The sequence below is a fragment of the Ambystoma mexicanum genome, chromosome 10 (genome assembly GCF_040938575.1).
Source record: "Ambystoma mexicanum isolate Mex_15411 chromosome 10, UKY_AmexF1_1, whole genome shotgun sequence".
Taxonomy (NCBI): domain Eukaryota; kingdom Metazoa; phylum Chordata; class Amphibia; order Caudata; family Ambystomatidae; genus Ambystoma; species Ambystoma mexicanum.
Window position 1 is genome coordinate 1,627,604,015 of NC_090932.1, and position 24,054 is coordinate 1,627,628,068.

At 43.8% G+C, this 24,054-nt stretch overlaps 1 protein-coding gene across 1 annotated transcript in view; it reads left to right on the plus strand.

Annotated features, from left to right (window-relative positions):
- The window catches only part of TRMT2A (tRNA methyltransferase 2 homolog A), a 146,096-nt gene extending 132,256 nt beyond the window's left edge, over positions 1 to 13,840 (plus strand). The window contains 3 exon segments of the mRNA XM_069620018.1: positions 1,670 to 1,766; positions 13,404 to 13,530; positions 13,533 to 13,840. Of these exon segments, the coding sequence (XP_069476119.1) occupies positions 1,670 to 1,766; positions 13,404 to 13,530; positions 13,533 to 13,658 (350 nt within the window). The 3' untranslated portion in view covers positions 13,659 to 13,840.
- The last annotated feature ends 10,214 nt before the right edge of the window (positions 13,841 to 24,054 follow it).

Below are 24,054 nucleotides of genomic sequence, written 5' to 3' on the forward strand. Positions count from 1 at the left end.
GTTACCACCAGCCAAAGTGAAGGAGTCGTCCTCTATGGAGCACCTCTGACGCATAGAAAACGGGGTGAGGCCAGCAGTGGTCGCTTCAGTCTGGCAAAGGATCTGCATGCGTCTCTGGTGGTCGTCTTCTTCTGTTTCCAGGGGTCCACTTACTTTACACTGCAGAAGCCTCACACCTTTTTATACAGTTCCAGCACACAATCCTCTGCAATCTCTCTCAGCATTTTACAGAAAGGAGCGTTTGGCTGTCCAATCAGGACAGCCAGACCCCCAGTGGGAGCTGGTCCTATTCAGGCACTCTGGCAGACAAAGGACAGGGGGTTGAAGACTCCTCCCCAACTTCCTGTCTGCCCGGAGACTCTGGAGCCTAGGCAGGGATATCTACTGGTTCTCGTCAAAGGCGAAACGCACACTCCAACCTACCCCTCCCAGAATGGTAGAAGAAGGGCTAACCAAGAACTATCACGCTAGTAATGTCGAAAAAAGAAGGGAGGCCCCAAGTTGGTACTTGGGTGCCCCTCTTGTGCACAACCAAGGCTATGGACGTAGCCTGCGGTATAGAAAATGCACAATAGTTGGTAGAACACGTCCACTGCCACCCATAACTAGGTGATTGTCTGTGACTAAAAAGTCTCAGGAGAGAGAAGTGGGATACTAAGTATTCCTTTGGCACTGCACTGAATTTGGTGTGTGCCACTCTCTGACATAGAGTTGGCAGGGACACTAATTGTAGTTCACTTAAGAATATAGGAAAAATAATCTTAAAGCAGGACCCTAAGGGTCCCCAGCAACACTGCCCATATGGAGCTGTGTGCTGCAGTAGTAAGACGCAGATGCCTTTAAGAGCTATGGAGCAGACAGACTTCGTAGAATACAAAGAATAGAGTTCCAAACGAGAGAGCCCATAAGAATGAATGAGTGGAAAAAGGCTCCACTCATTCAGGATCAAAGGAAAAAGGTCCAGAAGTCCAGCAAAAAGCGCTGGGGGGTGTGGGGGTCTCACTAGGAGTGGGGATAAAGCACAATGATGCATCTCCCTAACACTGCCGACATGACAGTCGTCACCTTTTACTATTTATGAAGGATAATTCAATAAAACGCACAACTCCAACCTCTCAAGAAGCTTCTATTATTCTATATCCCTGCTCACATGCTCATCATACCCGGTTTTGTCTTGTCCTTTTGTCCTCCATCTGTTACTCCTATTCTCCACTCATTTACCATTTCCTCCCCCCGACGCCCTCTCTCCCTCGCTCTACCCCTCCAGCAGACTACGGTCTGGTTATTGGCACCCTGGGCGGGTTTACAATTTGCTCATCCATGGACAAATATCGGTAGTGACAGCCACAGTACAAGCACCAATTAACATACCATACCACAATGTTTGCACCAATTCAGATTTCTACCCTTTTCTTTAACAAAGTAAATTGGAAATGAAGAATTATTTAATAGTTTAGGAAAAATGAAAGGCTGTAGGATTAGGGGGTATGTGCAAATGGTTAGTGGCATTTTTAAGGTTGTCTTTTAGTATTGCTTTTAGAGTAGCTGTGACTTCTGGTTTGTGTGGGGATGTTGAGTGCGGAAGCTATCGGCATCCTGTTGGCAATAACACAAATCTTGGTCTAGCGTATGCCCACTCATCCTTCATTACCTCTTTGTTCACGTCTAGATTCCAAAGTGATTTTGGCGATCCGCAAAGCTGAGCACTTGAAGAGACTCCTTTACGTGTCCTGTAATCCCAGAGCTGCCATGAACAACTTTATTGAGTAAGTTGCCTCTTAACTTGACTCTGTATGTTGATTGTTTGTTTTTATCTGCCTCATTATATGCCTGCACACTGTGCCTTTTTTAGATGCCTCCTGCAAACTTGACTACATATCTCTGCTGAGATTCGGACTACGTTCTATCAAAATGTTTACTTAATGTATAGAGCAGGCTGGTGGCGTATGATAAAGCATCTCTTGTAGCATCGTTCGTATTCTGCCAAAGAGGCTTCCAGGAAATTGGGTTTGAGATTTAAGACATATCTGCACTTTTTATATCAGAAAGAAAAAACACAAACTACCAGAAAAAGGGATTGGGTGGTAGATGGTTAGTTACAGGTTGGTCATTGTTGGCTGTTCACACCCTTAAACTAAATTAATTTTGAACTTCTGCTGTATGTGGGTGAAATGTTGGCACCATTTACACATAGTTACATCAGCTCTGGTGAAGATTAATCCGCAATGTCAGGGTGGTAGAACAGGTGTACAGAAGATTTTAAGGCAATTGTGCAAATCAAGAATGTATTGATCTGTAGAAAGAAAGGAAGTGTGCTTTAGGTGAGAAGGGGGGGTCTGGTAATAAGTAGTAAGAATGTGGGACTTGAGAAAAAGAAAAGGGGTAGAAGGCAGCAGAGTAAAGCGGTGAAGAAAAGGTGTCCAACCCATTTGAGCCTGTGATTTTTCCATCCATTGTTGCAAGTGGAGATGTTTGATGTGGATAGAGAATGACATTGCTGCCAGCAGCATTTCTTATTCATTGAAGATTGCCAGGGTAGGATATTGTGCAGCTTTGATCAGTGAGAACTGAGTTAGAAATGGCAGCAATCCTTTTAGATTGTGTGCCAGAGCTTGGAGAAATGCAGAATCCATACAGTTGTGATTTAAATAAACAGGATGAAAAAGAGGGTTGCACTTTTTGAGTTTAAAAAAGTAAAACTCAAGAACACCAGCAGCAAGAATCCTGTCGGAGAGAAGGCAGACACTCGAGAAAGGAAGGTTGTGTATAAGTGCAACTTCTTTGGAGGTTTCTTTGAAAGTTTTAGATCTATAGAAGTTGGGCAGGCACAAAATAACAGGACAGTCGCCTGACAGCAGTGGGCCAGGAGTGGATGGCACAAGCAGCACCAGCTAGAAGTAGGCCACTTGTTCAGCTTTTTAAGAGCCAAGCAGAATGAGTACCTCGGAATTGTGGTCAATGGGTACAAGCCTGAAACCTGTGTTAGAATCTGGCAAGAACTTAGTAAACTAAAGCGAGGTGGTCTTTCACTTATGTGAGGTTCTGTCTCGTGGTCTTGTTGAATTAGATTTGTGAGCAAATGTTGGGTTATGTTGGATGCTCACCTGTGAACTGCAACTGGGCGTTTATAGTACTACTATATGCCTGCAACCTTTTTTAATGTAACCTTTGTGAGCAGGGTGGGTGTTGGATTTCTCTGAGATGGAGAGTACTTAGAAATGCCTGTACACACCTTCTGTGGTGTTGATGCATGGAAAATCTCCAAAAATGCCCTACCCACTTTGTCAATTTACACTGGCTTCCAAGGCACTCTATATGATTTCTCTCACCCTTAAGCGTGGTGGTCATGTTTCCTTTTCTGTTGACCTAACTGCGTTTGTAAGCTGCCTTCCCTGTTTTTGCTTCAGCCATGTATTACCACCCTCCTTAGCATATCTCCTACTCCCACCTAACCACATCTAATAATCTGTTGACCGCTCCCACTGTATATGCAGTGTACTGCCATTTCCCTTCAACTTAAAAATGGCTCATCAGTGTCGCAAGGCGTATTGACTCGCTCATTTTGTAACACCTATTCAGTTTGACCAACAGAAAATGACGGGGGCTAGAGAAGCCTTAATGTTGTGTGCTTACAGTATTAGTGCAGACAGTTGCACTATAATCAATTTTGTCCACACATAAAACTAAAACAAAAGACTTGATATGTGTTCCATGCAAAATAGAAAACTGTACTACATAATATATTTTGGATAGAACCTGTCCTTCATGGCGTCTTTGTGAAGCATAAAGACATCAAATCAAGCAAAGGTACATAAACCAACGTAAACCTAATATAGAAGCACAGAAAAGACCAAGAAAAAACGAAGCAAAAAAGCATGTGGTTAAAAAATCAACACAAATGACCAACTCCATATCCACAAATATCTGTATTATGAAAAATTCCAGTATAACAAAAACGGGTACTTGCTCACAACAATTCTCTTGGAAAGAAACATCTTTAGAAAACAATTGAGAAACTAGTGGTACGATAAATGCAAATAAATAGAGAACAGGAAAATACTAAACCATGCTGTAAAAAGGGAGCAAGAGACCGCTGTGTACACAGCACGTTGTGAGAGAGCTAAAAAAAAACAATGTAAAGCAAAATGATCAGAACTACTAGCAACGTGTACCCAGCTCAGATCATGTCACAACCAGAGCCTAAAGTACTTGCAGGAACTGTAACCATCACGGAGCGTACGAGTCCGGAAACCATAGCAGTAAAGAGTGTGGGCCGCAAGAGACCTTAGAAAGGTACCAGCAGCGCTGTGACATCATCCCTGGGAGCAGGTCACCACTTGCTAAACCAAAATGTGTTGCACAAAGATACGTAAAGAAAGAGTAGAAGGAAAGAAACGTAGAAGGAAATGAAGGGCTCTAAGAAATCACAAACCCAGGCAGATAAACTGGAAATTTGAAAAGAACGCGATTAGGGGCAAATAGTCACCATAATGGTACTGAATGGTAAAATAATGGGGGAAAAGGGGGGTGAAAAGTGAAAGGAACCCGTAAAGAGCTGTTAGTTGAGCAGGGAAAACCAGTAAGTGCACACAGAAACCGATACACTAGACAAAAACATAATGAGAAGGGATATGTCAGAAGAAAGTAGAATAGGAAAATTACAAAAGCAAAAAATAATCGTACCCGTACCAAGAAAGAGGGTGTTACGCTCACCTGGACCCCACATGGGTGTCGATCGGACCCGGACAGCTGCGGCTCCGTCAACGTGATGCGTAGTGCAGAGATGACTGTCTGGACTGGCCCGCCTAGTCTTGTCTGCTGGACCCGAAGAAGTATTTTCCTTATGTTTGTAAAAGATGAACTCTCCATTCTGCGTGTCTTGCAGGGGCACGTAGATACCAGTTACTTCACTGGTTTGAAGGCGTTGGGAGAGTTCCGGTAAGCATTGACTCTGAAGTCCCAGGCGGGATTGGTAAGTATCAAGTTCAAAGAGTTCAATGTGCCCGATGTTCACTCTTGTCCCCTTCCTTCCTTAAGTTGCAACTGAGTTTGTGAGAAGGTCTCGTAGCTGCTGCTGGCGTTCAGGTAAGAGTCTGTGTTACCCAACGCTGTCCGGTAACTATTGCAGTATGGGGAAGAAATGATGGAGACAGTGCCGGATCGAAAGATGCTGTAAGAACTGGTGAGTATGGCGCCGTGCTGGAGCTGGCGAAGCAACGCGTGCAGGACTGATGTACTTTCCAGGTCGGGAGATGAAATGGATCCGGAATCGGGTGAGGAATTTGAAATAAGTTTGTTTTCTAACCTTGTACTTTTCTTCCTCTTTATTCTAGGAGCTCTGGATTCGAGGCGGGCGTGGCAGAAGACTGGATGCTGGCTGCAGGCACGCGGGCGTGGCAGAAGACTGGATGCTGGCTGCAGGCACGGTGAGAGTCACGCTGCTGGATGCAGAATAACACGAAGCAGGTGCTGCTGTTAGGGCGTGGTTTAAATAGCCTCCAAAGTAGTTCCAGGAAAGAAGTTCCCTAGGACCACACCCGAGTAAAAAATAGTCCCTGCAGTAAAACAGTCCCATCCAGGCCTCATGTTGGCTTGGATTTATTTGCAGCATGGTCTGCATGAGGTAAGTAATCTATGAGCCTGGCGCCTATGGCGACAGGACTGATTTTTATGAGGAGCCTGGTGCCTACGGCGCCAGGACTGATCCCAGACAGCCCCTAGCTGGGGCTGCTGGGGTTTTTGTAAATGTCTGGATGCCTGCTCCTGGGGCTAATGGGCATGATCCGGATGCCCGGGGGTAGGCATCATGACAGCACTCCCTCCCCCCACCCCCAAAAGGCCCCTCCTGAAGTTGTTCTTCCCCTTGGCCCTGGTTTGTCTGGTAAGTTCCGATGGAATTTCTTCACCAACCGAGGTGCATGAACGTGGTCACTAGGCTCCCATGACCTTTCCTGTGGTCCGTAACCTTTCCAGTCGATTTAAATAAAAAAGACTTGATTTAACCAACTTAGAGTCCAGGATATTCTTTACTTTGAATTCAGGTTCTCCATCTATAAGGACGAGGTCAGGTGGTTTGGCAAGTCTTGTCCCGGGTTGAACTGGTTTCAGAAGTGAAACATGAAAGACAGGATGGATCCGCATATTAGAGGGTAATTCCAACTTGACGGCCACCGGGTTGATAATGGCCTTAATAGTGTAAGGTCCCAAATACCTAGGATTAAAAGTCTGAGTTCCTTTTAGAGGTATGTGTTTTGTAGCCAGCCAAACTTGATCCCCAATCTGATATCGTGGAGCATCGCTTCTATGTTCCGCATTTTTCTTATTTCTTTCGCTTGTTTCAAATGTTCTGTTGCCTCCTTAAAGGCTTGTGTAATAGTAGAGTGTAAATGACTAACTGTAGGCAGGCGAATCGAGTTCCGAGGTTCGAGGGTGATGTCCGTATATGGTATAGAAGGGGCTTTGTCCGGTTCCAGAATGTACTGAGTTATTGTATGCATATTCGGAAATCCATAAAATATCCTTCCAATTGCTTTCGGTCTGGTGCAGCATGCAACGTAGGTACTTTTCAAGGGTCTGGTTGGTCCTCTCCGTCTGACCATCGGTCTGGGGATGGTGACTGGTTGATAACCTCACGTCGATTTGCGCCAATTGACACAATTTCTTCCAAAATTGTGAAATGAATTGACTGCCTCGGTCAGAGACCAATACGAAAGGAAATCCGTGTATTCGAACAATGTTTTTGAGGAACTGTTCGGCCAAAATTGAAGTGGAAGGTAATCCTTTTAAAGGAATAAAGTGGGCCATCTTGAAAAAAAGATCCACAATAACTAGGATGGTGTTAATCCATTACATGGAGGTAGATCTGTAATAAAGTCTAAAGACAAGGTGTGCCATGGTGTAGGTGGAATATCCAAAGGTTGTAAAAGACCAGCAGGTTTTTTCTTCTGACTTTTGTTTTGAGCGCAAATGCCACAAGACATCACAAATGACTTTACGTCTTTTTGCCAAGTGGGCCACCAGAACTGTCTCTTAATTTTCGCTTCAATTTTTGTGATACCTGGGTCCCCTTCCATCAGGGTGTCATGGTAATTGGAGATGACTAGTTCTTGTATTTCCTTGTGTGGTAGAAATAGTCGTCATTGATAGTAAGGTAGGTCATTGACGACTGAGTAGTCCGGGCCTTTCTTTACCCAGTCCTGCAGGGTTGCTGGATCGAAGAGTTGTTGGATTTTTGAATGTATATCTTCTAGTGTCTGTAGAGTAGTTATGCCAAGGATTCTTTGCTCAGGAACGATTGGCACCGGTTCCGGGTTTGCATATGCTTCTCCCATCCCTATTCGGGATAAGGTATCTGCTTTGCCATTTTTGCGGCCTGGTCGATAAGTGATCACGAAATCGAATTCGGCAAAGAACAATGCCCATCGAAGTTGTCGCGATGATTGGGCTTTGGCTATTTTTAAATACTGCAGGTTCCGGTGATCAGTGATTACGGTAATGGTATGCCTAGCACCAAGAAGGTAGTGCCGCCAAGCCTTTAAGGCGGATTTGATAACTAATAGCTCTTTATTGGTAATCGCATAGTTTAACTCAGGTGCTGAGAACTTTACGGACCAAAACGCTACTGGGTGAAGTTGACCGGTTTCAGGATCCTTCTGGGACAGGACAGCTCCCATGGCTAAACTGGATGCATCAGTTTCTACTATGTATGGAAGCTCAGGGCGTGGATGCTTTAAGACAGGTGCTGATGTGAATTTTGCTTTCAGCTCTTGGAAGGCCTTTTCAGCCTCTTCGGTCCACAAGAAGCATTTGTTTTTTCGCAAAAGTGCTGTGATGGGGTGTACCACATGGGAGAAGTCCGGAATGAATCTGCGGTAGAAATTAGCAAATCCGAGCATGCTTTGTACCCCTTTTACTTTGGTGATTGCCACTTGAGAATTGTGCCCACCTTTCGAGAGTCCATTCGGACTCCCTTTGGAGTCAGGATAAATCCAAGAAATTCAACTTCCGTAGCATGAAAAACACATTTTTCCAATTTTGCATATAACTTGTGCTGGCGTAGTTTCTCAAGGACTGCACGCACGTGCTTAACATGGTCTGATTCTGAGGAGGAGTACACTAGAATATCATCTATGTATACGACGACACAGACGTCGGCTGCTGGTGCATTGCAGAACCCGAAGGGCATCACCTGATATTCGAATAATCCATACTTGGTGCGAAAGGCAGTCTTCCATTCGTCGCCTTTCTTGACACGTACCAGATGATATGCCCCTCGGAGATCTAACTTAGTATAGATACAAGCATCCTTTACTTGGTCTAGTAATTCGGGGATCAGAGGCAATGGGTATCGTTTTTTTACCGTAATCTGATTTAATGCGCGGTAATCTATGCACGTTCTAAGGTCACCTTCCTTTTTTGGCACGAAGAATAAAGCTGAGGATGCAGGAGACTTGGAAGGACGAATAAAGCCATTAGCAAGGTATTGGTCCAAGTATTGCCATAGGTGTAGATTTTCAGGTTCCGTGAGGGCATAGATTCTACTGCGTGGGGGTTGTGCACCGGGTTGTACACCGGGTAGGAGGTCGATTTGACAATTGTATGATCTGTGAGGAGGTAATGTATTGGCCTGTTCTTTTTGAAAAACATCCTGAAATTCTTGGTAGATTCATCCTTGACACCAATTCGTGGTCCATATAGTTTCCTACGGCCCGCTATCTATGCATGCCCTTACTGCGTGCATACGTGATGGCTGCCTGGGATCAAGTAAGACCATTGGGATGATCAGATGCAAGGTCTGAGTGTCCTTCTTTAAGCTCGGCAAGTGGACCTCTACGCTTGTCAGGCTTGGTCGTTTCCCGAATCGGGCTCTATGTGGCTTTTAACAGCAACTCCTACCACCTTCTTGGGTGGTTTTGTAGGGCAATCCCATAGAAAATGTCCTGAGGTTCCACAGTACAGACACAACTGCATCTGTCTTCGTCTTTCTCTTTCCTTTTGAGTTAAGGGTCCTTTAACCCCCCCCCCCCCGCCCCCGATCTGCATAGGTTCAAATGCATCTGTTCCTTTGGGGACAACGTTGGGTTTAACCAATACCCGATTCTCGAACTTAGCTTGATCAGTCTTTTGGTTCTGAAGTCGGTGGTTTAGCTGGACCACTAAGTCTATACATTCTGTGCAATCCTGAGATGGGTTCACAACTTGAGCCAAGACGTCTTTGAGTTCTCCCCGAAGTCCACGATGAAACAATGTAATTCGCTTTTCCTCTGGGCACCCGGTTTCCACCACAAACCTATTGAAGGTTGCAATATAGGTTAGCAGATCCTGGTTACCCTGTCGTAAGGATAAAAGTTCGTTGTCCAGGGCTTGACCCTGTGAGTGTCTGGCGAATAGTTTTTCCATGCTCCTTTGAAAACCCTGAAAATCCCAGAGAAGAGGATCATCCTGGTTGATTAACGGAATGGACCAATCCGCTGCACTGCCACTAAGATATGACAATACAAAGGCTACTTTGGCTTGGTCATTTGGAAAGGCTCCCTGCATAAAAAGTGCAAGCGGCATTGGTTCATAAACATGGCAAACCTTTTGGGGTCCCCAGCAAAGCGTTCGGGTGGAGCGAACGGAATATTTCCTGGTAAAACCACCTGAACAGGATTGCTTGATGAAACGGGGGTTGGGTTTCCCCAATATCCAGGTAGGGGCGTTTGCCCAGCTTGGTTTTGCAGTAGTTGCCTAGCCAGATCATCAGTGCGCTCCTTTGAGACAATCGGTTCTCTCCTGAGGGCATTAGTCTCTTGGCGAGCGGATTGTACTTCCGCCCTAAGTTCCCCCAATAATTGGGCCAGTTGGTCGGTTTCCGAGGTTTCCATAACACCCGGGTGGGTATTTTTAGAAAGGCTTTGTGTTCTGTTATGCTCACCTGGACCCCACAGGGGTGTCAATCGGACCCGGGCAGCTGCGGTCTCCGTCAACGTGATGCGTAGTGCAGAGATGACTGTCTGGACTGGCCCGCCTAGTCTTGTCTGCTGGACCCGAAGAAGTATTTTCCTTATGTTTGTAAAAGATGAGCTCTCCATCCTGCGTGTCTTGCAGGGGTGCGTAGATACCAGTTACTTCACTGGTTTGAAGGCGTTGGGAGAGTTCCGGTAAGCATTGACTCTGAAGTCCCAGGCGGGATTGGCAAGTATCAAGTTCAAAGAGTTCAATGTGCCCGATGTTCACTCTTGTCCCCTTACTTCCTTAAGTTGCAAGTGAGTTTGTGAGAAGAAGGTCTCGGAGCTGCTGCTGGCATTCAGGTAAGAGTCTGTGTTACCCAACGCTATCCGGTAAGTATTGCATGCGTTAACGTGGTGTTTTTCTCCCTCTTTATAGATGCGGCATATTAAGATATGGAGAATAATACCGCCGGTGGTAAATCAGGTAAGTCTATGGTGGTAAGAGGTATTTGTTGATTCCCTTGGCTCACCTTGTTATTCTTGTGCCCTTCGGTGCCGGAGTACGGCGAAGAAATGATCGAGACAGTGCCGGATTGAAAGATGCTGTCAGAACTGCTGAGTATGGTGCCGTGCTGGAGTTGGCGAAGCGACGTGTGCAGGACTGATGTACTTTCCAGGTTGTGAGATGAAATGGATCGGGAATCAGGTGAGGAATTTGAAATAAGTTTGTTTTCTAACCTTGTCCTTTTCTTCCTCTTTATTCTAGGAGCTCCGGATTCGAGGCGGGCGTGGCAGAAGACTGGATGCTGGCTGCAGGCACGCGGGCGTGGCAGAAGACTGGATGCTGGCTGCAGGCACAGTGAGAGTCACGCTGCTGGATGCAGAATAACACGAAGCATGTGCTGCTGTTCGGGCGTGGTTTAAATAGCCTCCAAAGTAGTCCCAGGAAAGAAGTTCCCCAGGACCACACCCAAGTAAAAAATAGTCCCATCCAGGCCTCACGTTGGCTTGGATTTATTTGCAGCATGGTCTGCATGAGGTAAGTAATGTCTATGAACCTGGCGCCTATGGCGCCAGGACTGATTTTTACTATGAGCCTGGTGCCTACGGCGCCAGGACTGAACCCAGACAGCCCCTAGCTGGGGTTTCTGGGGTTTTAGTAAATGTCTGGATGCCTGCTCCCGGGGCTGATGGGCTTGATGCGGATGCCCCGGGGTAGGCATCATGACAGAGGGAGAAAAGAAATCAAACTTGAAATACTGATGGGTATAAATCTGATATAGGGAAAAGAACATTCATCTATACTACATGTAAACATTACATACTCCATAATTGCTGGATGAAGCATGATAATGAACACCAACTAAGTGCATCAAGATTTATCAACGCATGGAGCCTAACGAACAAACCGTTCTACAATCAGTAAAGTAGTCTGAGACCAGTTCAAGTCAGATGAAGAGTTCACAAATAAGCCGATTAGTCATAGAAAGCATGTAAGGCTGTACTCATTGATATCGCCAGGTATCAAGGCGATGAACCCAGAAGGCTTCTCTGCAGTGAAGTCTGCAATGAATGTCCTTGTGCTTATCCCCAGAAACAACCTCCAATATCTGGAATGAAATCTGTGATAGCTGATTTCTCTGTTCCATTAAGTGCATAGTAACCGGTGAATTGATGTTACCAGTCCTTATATACTAGTGGTGTTCATTCCACATAATCTTGGCCGCTCGTTTGGTCTGTGCCACATAAGAAATACCACAAGGGCATTTTATGGCATGGATCATACAAGTATTACAGGTAGCAAAGTTCTTCAGTTTGAACTTTTCCCCAGTTCTCAGAACTGGAGGAAAAGTACAATATCACGTTATTAATAATGTTACAATTGATGCAATGCAGACCAGGAAAAGTGCCCGTTTTCTTACTGTTTTCTATCCTAGGTTTCCTGGACCATTTTGTGTTAACTAGTAGATTGCGTAAGTTATGACTCCACCTTTAGGTGAACACAGGTCTTTTAGTCCAAAGTCGTTTTAGACCAGAGTCGGCTGTAATGACTCCCCATTGGAGATCATCTTCCTGATATTTGTTCTTTGTGAAGAGACCAAGTGTGTCCCCTCTCTGGGATTGTGTTTTGTCAAAGTCGAATGCCTGGGAATACTGTCCACTTTATCCCAGAGAGATGCCAACTCATCCTCTTTATATCCCCGCTGTAGGAATAGATGTCATATCGACTAGTCATTCTTGCAGAGGTCATTATCGTTAATTAATCTCTTGACCCGAAGTAATTGCAATTGGGCAGAATTCTGATGAGATTAGGTGGGTGAAAACTTAACTTGTGTAAATACATTTTCCATCAGTAGGTTTTCCATACAAATTGGTCTGAAATCCATTGGGTGATAGTGTAATACAAACGTACAAAAAATGGATTTTAAGAGAACCAGTTACCATAGTGAATTGTATTCTAGAGTCTATGCGAGTGTCCCAAGAAATCGGACCATGTATCTATTGGACCATTCCAAACTCCAAAAATATCAAGGTGTCGGGACCAATTTACCAAGTACTTATTCATCACTGGATGTTGCAATATGTGCTCAGTCTCGAATTTAAACACAAATAAGCGTAAGACGGGGCCATAGTGGCACCCATCGAGGTACCATTAGTCTGTTGGTAAAATTAGTCATTGAATCTAGAGGAAGTGTTCTGGAATTTATCACCTAGAAGTATCAACTTGTATTCTTTGCTAGTGCCAAGGTGTCCTTCATTTAAAGGCCCTCTCCACTCCAAGTCATGCGGTATGCTTGTATACAAACTAGCAGCATCTATAGTGAAAAGAATATGGTTGGGGTCAGACTGTATGTTGGTTAAGTTGTTGAGAAAGTGAATTGTGTCTCTGATATATGTACTGGTTTTCTGGACGATACATTCCCAAAGGTGGAGACAATCGGTCTGTGGGATTAGGGGAGGAGTGGGCCCATTCCTAACTCTTGGACTGAAATGGTGAGGTTCAGATATACATTGATGGATTTGTGAAGGGGGCCTAGGTTTGGAATAATTGAAATTATGTACATGTAGATTTTATAAAGATGAGTTGTAAAATATAGGGCTTGTTTTTCTAGAAGTTTTAAAAGAAATTATATCTTTGAGCTTAAAGGGTAGGCCAATGGTCTAGAAAGAAATGTCAAATTTAGAGGATTTTTGTAGTGCAAATGTTATTGATTAACGTAGATGAATTGTGTTTTCCAGTGATTTGTCAAATTGATGTCGGCATTATAAGGTGTTGTTTTTAGTTTATTCAGATTGTATGATAATATTGTGTAGTTTTGTTAAACCGGGGAATCAATGCAAAACAATATAGGTTTGCCCGACAAGCTTTAAGTTTCCCTGAGGCGATGATTGTACGGGTTAACCTAATTGTAAAGCTCATAGTACTTACTTTTTGGCAACCATTTCAGTTATTTCTCCTTCTTTCCACAGTCTTTGTCGCGCTCCATCCAATCGTGTCAAGGGATCACCTTTCCGGCCAGTCCGAACTGTGGCTGTGGACTTGTTCCCACAAACAATGCACTGTGAGCTACTGGTACTCTTTGAGAGGATGGACTATTCATCAAAACAGTGGCTGAACCAGCAGCAAATCCTACCCCGGTCATTCCATCAGTCCCTGCCCAAATAAGCATTGGCGATGCTCAATCAAAGCCAGAACTGGGAGAGGCGATGGATTCATCTGTATAGCAGTGTTGCCTAAATAGCACAATCCATGTACATTTCATCTTGGAATTATTTTGTAAAGAAAAGGCTTTAATGTTAGAAAAACTAGAGCTTATTTTTTAATAAAATTGGGACCCCAGTGACATGGGGGGTTGTCCTGCAGAATAACCATCAAAGGGTTTTTCAATAAACAATTTAAAATAAAATACCAGTGTGTTTTGTGTATATGTTTGTGTATGTGGAAGCAGGATTCAGAGCAGCATCATTCGATCTAAAAAAACATGGCACACCAATTTCTGTACATCTGTGTCAGTTGTGGCAAGGCTATTTCTCGGTCTGACTTGCACTTGCTTGGTTTTCTTTGGGCCTGGAGCTTTCCTGAGCCATGTGCATTTTTGTGATGTGCAAACTCACACTTCATTTGCAGCTCTGGCTGATAGTTCAGTGGCTATACCCCTCCCCCCGGTGGCCTTTTTTCGTTTGGGGAAAGAAAAAAGGTAAGTGAACAGTCTTTCTTTTTTTCTTTTTCAGGGTACCCTAGAGCGGCGACTCCTTTCCGGACTGTGAGCTATTATCCGAGTCCTCCACTTTCTGACACTTGTGCCGAGGCTCTGCAGCAGTCCTACAAGGGGAGCATGATCCTACCCAGGTCTTGCATATTTTAAAAATGCGCTCTGCTGCTCAGGCTGTGTGCGCTATCATACCCTCCAACGCCTGTCTCGGCAGTGGAAGTGCTTCCCCTCATGGTAAGTTCCTCTCACTGTGTGGGATAAATTAACCCACTAAACTGTGCTTCACTACATCACTTTGCTGCACTGGTGCAAAATGTACACGCTGACTCCTGTGCGCGCCAGGATCTCTAAACTGCGTTTTTGCAACAACCAGAAAATGGCTGCACCACCCTGCCACACACATTTCAGGTGGGGTGGAACAGAGTACTTACTGCAGGAATGTGCCAGTGTGCCCTGCAACATTTAACATGGAGTGAAGTGAAAGAGGCAGCATTACTTTGCTGAAAACCCGAAATGCCTCTTTAAAATGACACACCTTTCAACCTTTAAAAGTGCTGCTTGCCGCGTAACTCATCCAGTCCTTATGCACCACTGTGATTAAAAGGCTCTGCAATGCCCAGGATCATCCATTGTGTCTGAGGAACGGGGCCTCATTTGAATGACAGCTCTTGTCAAAAGTATCTTTTGAAAAATCAACCAGTGGCTTCGTTTTCATTTTACACGGGGAAACGCGTCTATTTTCTTTGCAAAACTATCTAAATCAGCTGTTCAGAGAGAGACTCTAAATTGATGCCTGTGTAAATGTATCCATGCTGCACAACAACTGCAGCACTCAAACGAACTATAGCTGCATAAAGTGTGTATTTGCTGGAGAGGAAAACCAAATTTAAAGAAATAGTAAAATGTTCTTTTTCTGACTGAAGAGAGAAAATTGCCTATGTAAAAGTAAATTGTTGCGTGAAGGCCTGTTTACTTGGCAGTGTACAAGGATTTGTTGCTGGTAAAAGTACACCTATAAACTGTTTTGATTCCACAGGTTTAAGTCCAGATATAAAACTCATAGGCTAAATTGGCAAGCTTAAAAGAAAACGAAAACTTGCTCTGCCAGTTGCTAGCCTTGAGAAAGGGTGACCCATCATAAACGTCTGGCACAGGAAAGTGCTAATTGCCAGCTTGAAAGACTTTGAATGCACCAGGACAAAGAAACTTCACAAGCTCATCAGACATTCGTCTTTGCTCCAGGCTGGGACAATAGCAGGATGAGACTCTCACCTGTCAAGTGTGAGGGGCAATAAAACCTTCAATCGAGAGAGAGGCCCCTCATCCTGCTTCAAAGGAAGTGACAATTGATAGCAGTTGGGCGGGGGGGGGGGAGAATGGATCAAGTGACACTGGACTTCTTTTTGGTTTTAAAGGCTGTTTTGTAACTTAACTTTGCAGCAAGAATTAGGAAAAATATGAAGTTTGTAGTTCTAAATCTAATTTTATGCTCTTTCTTTGAAAACTTGGTAGAGCTCATTACTGCATAAGGAACAGAAGTTATAAAAATTGACAGATTACGGGGAAAGTATTGATGTTGCGAACATAACATTTTGTACATGCATCCCTGGGGTAAATGTGCATGTTTAGAATTACCAAAATGTGTCAGAAAGGTGAAACCCAGGTCCCACAGACTTGGGGTTTGGATTGAAATATGACGCACAAAATATATAACCTGTGTATCTGATTTTCTCAGAGGTTGCAACTGCATAAATATGTGTTTGTGGCAAAATTAAATTTGGGTTCCAATAGCTAGGGGTGTTTTCTAGACATTGTAAAAACCATCCCATCAACATGACATCCTTTTGCTGTGATCCAATCAGCGAAGAACTAGGAGGATACTTCTACCTTGCCCAATCCTGTTATTAGAGGCAGGAGTAGTAAGCCTGCCCGGGTCATACACTTTAGTGATGTCATCTGGCATGATAAATAAGGGCCCTCGTCAGCACTACAGACACCGATTCCTGAGTTTCTTCCTGAATTCCTGCATGGTGTCCGCTTACTGATTTCTTCATCCTGTTTGATCATGATTACAGATTTTCATTGCAAAGCCAAGGCCAATGCATTGCTGACCCCATTTTCAGCCAGGCCTCAAATTCTAAAAAAAAAAATCCCAAAAACCTAAGGGAAGCATCCTGATCCAGCCTGGCTTGCTGCCACTCACTACATGCTGCTGCTATCTTACCCTGATGATCTGTAGTATCCAGTAACCAGAAGTGCTAGCCGGTATCCATTCCATGCCCACTGATTTTGTCCGGTTGTCCTGTTAGACCAGATCCGTGTGGTGATCCAGAACCCTTGACGGTCCAAAATCCTAAATTAAAGTGGACTTTAAGTATTAATAGGAATCATAGCATACCTTGCCTTGCCGTGTCCTATCCCTATCTGTAAACCATCCTATCCTTACCTTAATAACTTGTAACATTGTCAGAATCCTTATTGCAATCATGTCCTTGATTTACCTTGCTAAGCACCATTTCTTTAGTCCTTTTTATCTTGTGTAAATCCTAAACTATCAATCCTATTTCGAGTGATCTAGGGGGCGCTGAACGAAGCTGGACTGCAGCGGTCTCCACCAATGTGACTCGTAGTGTAGTGATGAGTGACTGCACTTGCCCACTCAGTTTCATCTGTCTGGCACGTAGGAGGATTTTCCTAAATTAGTAAAATGATAATTAGCTGACCATGGTAAAAGGGGTTAACTTTGTCTTTTCCGAAACCACCTTGTGTTCCCCTGTTCATGTGTCACCTTATTGTTAGGAAGGATGGGCTCTCCATCCTGCGTCGGCGTGCAGGGGTGCGTAGAAACCAGTTAACTTCACTGGTCCGTGAGCTTATGGCAGAGTTTTCAGACAACGATGACTCCGAGGTACGTTTTATGCCAATCCAAAGTATAATGCAAGTCTTAGAGTTCGGTTGTCTTATAGTTCACTCTTGCTCCTTTTATATATTTCTTCCCTTCCAGAATGGCCCAAGATGAATGTTCCGTCTCCGAAAGGATTGAGGTAGCGCCAAGTTAAGAGTCCGTTTTGCACCAACCACTAATCTTAGCAAGCAATATTGTTCATTAAGAGATTAACCAATTGTCTTCTCTATATTTTGCAGGTGTGGCGCTTCTCCGGAATGAGGGACGTAGGATGATGACTAGCGACACCTCGAGCGGTAATGTATCAAGTAAGTATTTTGCGGTATGAATTTGAATGTCTTTTGCAGAGCACAGCTGGCCTGTTTTTCTTTCTTTTGCAGATGCAGATGCTCCGAGCTGCGATTTCAACAGAGCACCTCGCGGGATCGTGTGAATTAAAGGAGCATTGGTGAGTATGCCGCGGCGCTGCTGCTGACAGTGCAGCGTTGTAACAGATGTTTTCTTTCCTCACAGGTGCGGCGACTCCCCGATGAAAGCGACGACTAATGGTGTGGCTCCTGTTCTAATCTGCTTTTCCTCTTCTCTTTTGCAGGTTCGGTTCACGGAGAACAAGACGGATGTAGCTGTAGACTGGATGCTGAGCTGCAGGCACGGTGAGCGTTACGCTGCAAAGATGCAGAATAACGCGAAGCGTGTGCTGCTCTCTGGGCGTGGTTTAAATAGCCACCATAAAGTAGTTCCCAGGTAAAATAGTTCTAGTACCACACCCAAGAAAAATAGTCCCTGGAAGAAAGTAATCCCTTCAAGGCCTCACGATGGCCTGTACATGATTTCTCTACAGATGTCCTGCTTAGTTTTAAAAAAAGGCAATATGAGCCTGGTGCCAACGGCGCCAGGACTGAGTCCATAAAGCCCCTAGGCGGTCCCTTGAGCCTCCCTGAGTTCTCATGGGTGCCTGTACTCTGGGCAGATGGGTCTGCTCCTGATGTCTGGGGGCAGGCATCGTGACACAGGCTCTGGGGATCTGGGGTTGAAGTCCTGAATCAACTCTAAAGCTTACTGTGTCCCTCTTTTGGTATTCTAGCCGGAATGCTCTAGTATAGAGTAAAACTATTTTTGTCCAAACTGAGTTTCTGTCTTCACTACCCAATTTTTCTAAAACGCCTCTTATTCTACATTGCCTATCTCCCTCAGTTTAATGGCTAGAGACCTAATTTCTTGCCGGTCTGATAGCACAGCGAGTAGAGCGCTCGCTTTGACATCTGTGCAGAGCCTGCTGACGCAGGTTCGAATCCTGGCAAGGCCAAACTCAGCCTTTTATCCTTCCGAGGTCGATAAATGAGCACCACACACCGTGGGTAATAGTAAGCAGCGCACGGATACCTGGGGGTTCGTAGCGCTATATAAATGCTATATTATTATTATTATTACTATTATTATTATTATTATTATTATTATTATTTCAGTTCTTGATTATACCTAAGACCTATAGCTACACCCCAACCCAAAAACCGCACTCCAAATCAGTGAATTTCACCCGTTTGTATTGAAAACCATTTGGTTAATTTTAGGCGGAATCAACATTTTTGAAAAGTTTTACATGTTATTTTTATTCTAAATTATTTTCAACCTTCCATTCAAATTGTTTATTTTTGCTCAAACTATTGTTTGACTGCTAGTATCTTTCCAATGTTGCTCCCATAGAAATTTGTACTGATTTAGGTAGTTTTGCAGACTTTCAGTGTTTTATTCAGCCATTTTCGAGTGTCAGTTTATTGTTGTAAGGTTTCAAATCCGTTTTTCTCATGTTTGAGGAGGGAAGGTTGGATTTGAATTTTGTTTATTGTTCCTCATTCCTGATTACCTGCTACTTATCTATTTAGAATTGATTATTTGTGGGTTGAGGAATATTGCATGGGGAACTTGTTATCTTTCCAAAAATTCAAAGTGTTCCTATTTCTCTGGTGTTTTCTATTTTGTGTTGCTAAAGAGTGAATCTAAGTGCATTACATACCTTCTTATTTGTTATTGTCACCACATTGGTGATTGCTGCCCCATATATTAAAAAGTATGTTTGATTTGAATTATAAATAAATATTACCTTTACCAACCAGCCTGATTCCTGGTCCATCGTGACCTTGGGTATTTGAAAAGGGGTGTGATATGAGTGGTGTATCTCTCAAATATTGAACCTACATATATAACAAAATCAGCATTTCGGTTGTGCGCTGCATACTAGGCTGAGACCAAGGTGTATCACCTGATTGAAATCCTACACAACTGTGCCGTTTCCCAGTCGGGGGCTAGCGCTGCCTTCAACAAGCCTAAACTCTCCCTATTGACACAGGACTTTGCCCTAAGTCACTCGACCTGCCCCGTGCATGTTGGATCAGAGAATATCTTCCTCGACAAGTGAAGAAGGATGGTTTTTTTTACTAGCAATAACCCTCTTTTAAAGGTTGTTAAAAAGCCAATTAGAATTGGAAAGTGGAGCAAAGTTTTAAAATGATCTTCCTCAGCTTTGACTATTGTATGCCTTTCAAGACCAGCTTCAAGAACTGTATTGGTTCCAGGGGACATTTCCCGGCTGTCAATCCTCACCACACGTGTACCCAGTAAATACTTATGCGCTGGTATTCACCCGAGGTCCCTGTGCAGCTGATTGCTCTGTTCCAAACAGCCTGATACTGTATGCGACGAAAGTTTGTCAAGCACTGATAGTGTCTTAAAGTACAGGAGTGATGGTCGCGCTCCTAGATCAGAGACTACCATAGTACCAATCAAAGGGTAATTTTTCCGGATGATTGTTCGACAGCCTTCAGTTGGAAAGTTCCTCCTGGAGGGAAGTCATTGGTGTCCCCGGCTGGGAAATCAGCCGTCCTTTCAGTAGTGTTCAAATGGGACATTATGACTGTGGTGCCAAGCAAGAGTTTTGCATCCATGGTACCAATCCAAACAGGCATGCAGGAGTCAGAGTTTGTTCAGGTGACTGCCAAATCGCAATGTTCGCCCAGTACTGGTGGGTGACAAACTGTACTGCGGTCTCATCCTCTGTACTGCCAAAAGCTGATTAGATTATGAAAGTGTCTTTCAGGATAAGTATGTGGTACTGGCCTCTGTACAGAAGGCTTTAAAACATTGAAATAAGTTCGACAAACCCAATAGAAGGGAGTGACCACCCTCCCGTTCCTTGCCAAAGAAGCAAGCGCTTGATGCTACTTTACATCAGTGACATTAAGTGACGCTTAATAATGTAATTCTGTATATTTAAATAGTACTACACTTTAGTTTCACACACGTGCCACTAATTAATTTAATTTTTATATAGCGCTAAATCACCCGTGAGCCTCAAAGCGCACAAACAAGACGTTACAAACATAGAGAATGTTAGAGTTCAAGTGGGCGATAATTGGATTTAATCCGGGTCCAGATTGAAAAGGTGGGTCTTGACTCCCCTTTTAAACTCATCAATATATGTAGCCTGCCTTAGTTTCGTGGGAAGCTTGTGCATCAAATGTAGTACCTCCTAAACCGGAGAGTTTAAATCTAGGTTGTGACAGCTTGGTAGCATCATACGATTCCAATGAACACGTACCACACATGGTAAACCAATTATAGAGGTGTGGTGGTGCGTTGCGTTATGACACTTGACGGTGAGGGAGAGAAGTTCATGAGTAACACTTTGTTTTACTGGGAGTCAGTGAAATTTCCGTCGAGCCTTTGAGACATTATCTCTGAGAGAGGTCGAAGAACCCTCTTACATCATTGTTTTGTATAATCAGTAGAGTGTGAACATTTGCCTTGGAGGTGCCCGCCAAGAGGCTGCTGCCATAATCAAGGCGTGAATTTACCCGTGCAGTTGCAAGGAGGGACCTTGTTCTGCAGTGAGATATATGGGCGAATGTGATTAAGTAGTTTTGAGACATAACTACAGGAGGCTTTTACCTGTGAAACCTGCGGCTTCATGGAAATTCTGCATCCAGTGTTATGCCCAAAGTCTTTACTGATCTTGTTGTTGGCTAGGATAAAAGTATCAGTCTGGAGCGAGTTTCTTTAGCTTGTGCATTGAGGCGAAAATCAGCATTTCAGTTTTTTCCACATTCAAAGCAAGTGAATTGGTCACCATCCAAGCCTTAATGGTGTGGTAGATGGAATTAATGGTGTTAGTGCCAGTGGTGTGGCATCCTGATAGTTCAATTATGACCTGCGTGTCATCTGCATAGTTTGTAAATTGGACACCCAGGACTTCGAGAAGAGTCAGGAGGGGCATGGTGTGTACATTGAACAAGGTGGGAGCAACAAATGAGCCCTGTGGGGCTCTGCATGTCACAGGAGTGGGGGAAGAGCTAACGCTATCCACTGCCACACGCACGCATCTGGGGCCCAGAACGGATTTGAGCCATTCAGAGGCCAATGGAGAACATTGTGCCTAATCAACCAATCTTTTAATAAGTCTGGTGTGATTGATCAGGTCATACGCTGTGGACAAGTCCAGCAGCATAAGGAGTGCTGGTTTTCCTTTGTCCACGATGCTGGCGATGTTTGACTTAAGATCTAGAAGCGCTGTTTCAGTACTGTTTGGCCCTAAAACCGATTGCTTGGTGTTAAGAAAGTGGTTCCTTTCTAGATGGTCATGTAATTGGAAATAAGCAACCCGGTTCAGGATCTTTAGTATGAAAGGCATGTTAGTTTATGGCCGGCAATTTATGGGATTGTGCGGATCCAGGCTACTTTTTAAAAATATTTTTTATTTATTTTAATAGGGGAGTCACCCATGATTCTTTAAGATCCTTGGGTTAATTTGCTTCTTCAAAGGACATGTTGAAAAGACTAGTCACCCAGGGTGCCAGGGTTTTTATACAGTCTTTGAAAAGGCTGGAAGGGCAACAATCACCTGGACAGGATGTAGGTTTCAAATTGGCCACAGTTTCACAGATTGATCCTCAGAGGAGGGTTAAAAGTGAAATGGCGTCTGAATGAGGCCTTTCTTAGAGGGTTGTGTTAGTGAGTCCAATACAGTCACAGTAGAGGCTAAATGAAGCTGGTCATCAAATTCCTTTCACATTTTTGAACAATTCCTGTGAATTTGATTTGGCGGATGAAATCCTGGAGTTATAACTGACAGACTTGGCGGTTTTAATGGCTTTTTGAAGATTAGCTACCAAGCTTTTTTAGCTGGTGAGATGCATGGGGTGGGATTTTTTTTTTCCATTCTCTCTCAGCTTTACCTTTATCACAACATATGCTGGTGATGGAGTCATCAAACCATGAGTTGGCGATAGTTTTTGGTTTTATTAAACAAGATTTATTGGGTGCATGGACATTGATGACATGATTGAGGGTGCTGGTAAGATGGCTAGCTGGATCATCGGAGTTGGCAAACGCGTGCGCAGGTTTTAATTTGCGTAGTAAGTGAGAAGAGAACGGTTGTGGTGTGAGTTTCTTGAAGTTTCTTGTGAGGGCATATTGTCGAGCAGGCTTTATTTGCAAATTAGAAAGGTTGGGAGAGACGAAACGGAAGGTTCCTTGATAGTGATCTGACCAGAGACATTGAGTAATATTCATATCGGATATGGTTGCACAGTGGACCAATTCCAAATCTAAGGTATGGCCAGCTCTATGTTTAGGCGTTAATACATGCTGGGTAAAGCCAAGGTAAAGCTGAGGGTTGCTAACAGTGAGACTGTTATTATCATTATTATTATTGGCCCATAAATTAAACTACAAGTACTGGAGCTTTGGCCTTGGATATTTTATTAATTAGGTTAATAAGTTGTTCTTCGAAGTCGGGTGTTCAGATGGTGGGCGATATATCCAACATTACTGTCAGAGTAATTGTTTTGTAGCTTAATCTTGGCCAGAAGACTTTCTTAGCCATCCAAAGCATTGTGTGGATTGAGGTGCAAGTTTAAATGAGTGGACGGAAGTATGGCTACTCCTCCATCTTTACATGACAGATGGTCCACTCTAAACATAGAATACCCAGGGGGTAGTGCAAGAGTGGAGGAGCTAGGAGTGTCTGTGGTAAGCCGGGACTCGATAATGGCCATAAGGTCACATTCTGTTTTAATAATGGCATACGAAACCTCAACACCATGCTTCAACAGAGAACAGGTGTTCAGGAGAGAAAAACAGATTTTTGTTGCTAAGGGATCTTCCTCGGCTTGTATGCTGGAGTTGTAAGGCTCGAAATTGCATACTGGTGTCTGGTTTAGAATCACGTTACACTTGGCTGCAAAAGAGTCATTATTATGCACATAGACGGGAGATAGAGCATTACGTAGTGCTACTGGAGTTTCCCATATAGAAGGCATGGCAACACGATGGGGGTGAATATACCTGGATAAGCGTTAAGAGACATTCTTGCTGCCACGAAGCAGACACTAACCGGCTAGTCTCTCTCACGCCGGCACTCTCGCGCGCCTAGAAGTAGTCCGCAGGACTACAATAATACAGGGATTTGTAGTTCTAACGACAGAAGTGAAGCAGGGTTCTGTCGCCCTCGTTTTCACTCGGAATATGCTGCACACAGCAAATCGGCAAATACTACAAGAATACTCCAGGCGGCAATAGACATTTTCAAATCGAAACAATTTAAGGCTAATGTTACTTTTTGTAAATAACATTTATTCTTATATATATTTTTTTCTGTTTGCTTTGTCCTGTTTTTGGAAAGTTCTAATCTGGCCACAACTGGTTCAGGGAAATGTTCTACCCACCCCAAATCAGGCACGCACAATTTATATTTAACATTCGTTTTATGAACCTGAAATATGCCAATTTAACTATCGATTCCCTACATCCTCTCTCCCCTTTCGGGACAAGAAACGCGCAGATTTGCACAGAAGGTCTATTTATCAAAAATAGAAATATTTAAATCCATCTAATATCAACAAATTGTACTTCTATGAAATCCTAATGTCAATGGTTTCAACAATGAAGAGTGATCCATACATTGGTCACCTGAATGGTCACTTTTTAAGGCACATACATCTCTCTATGT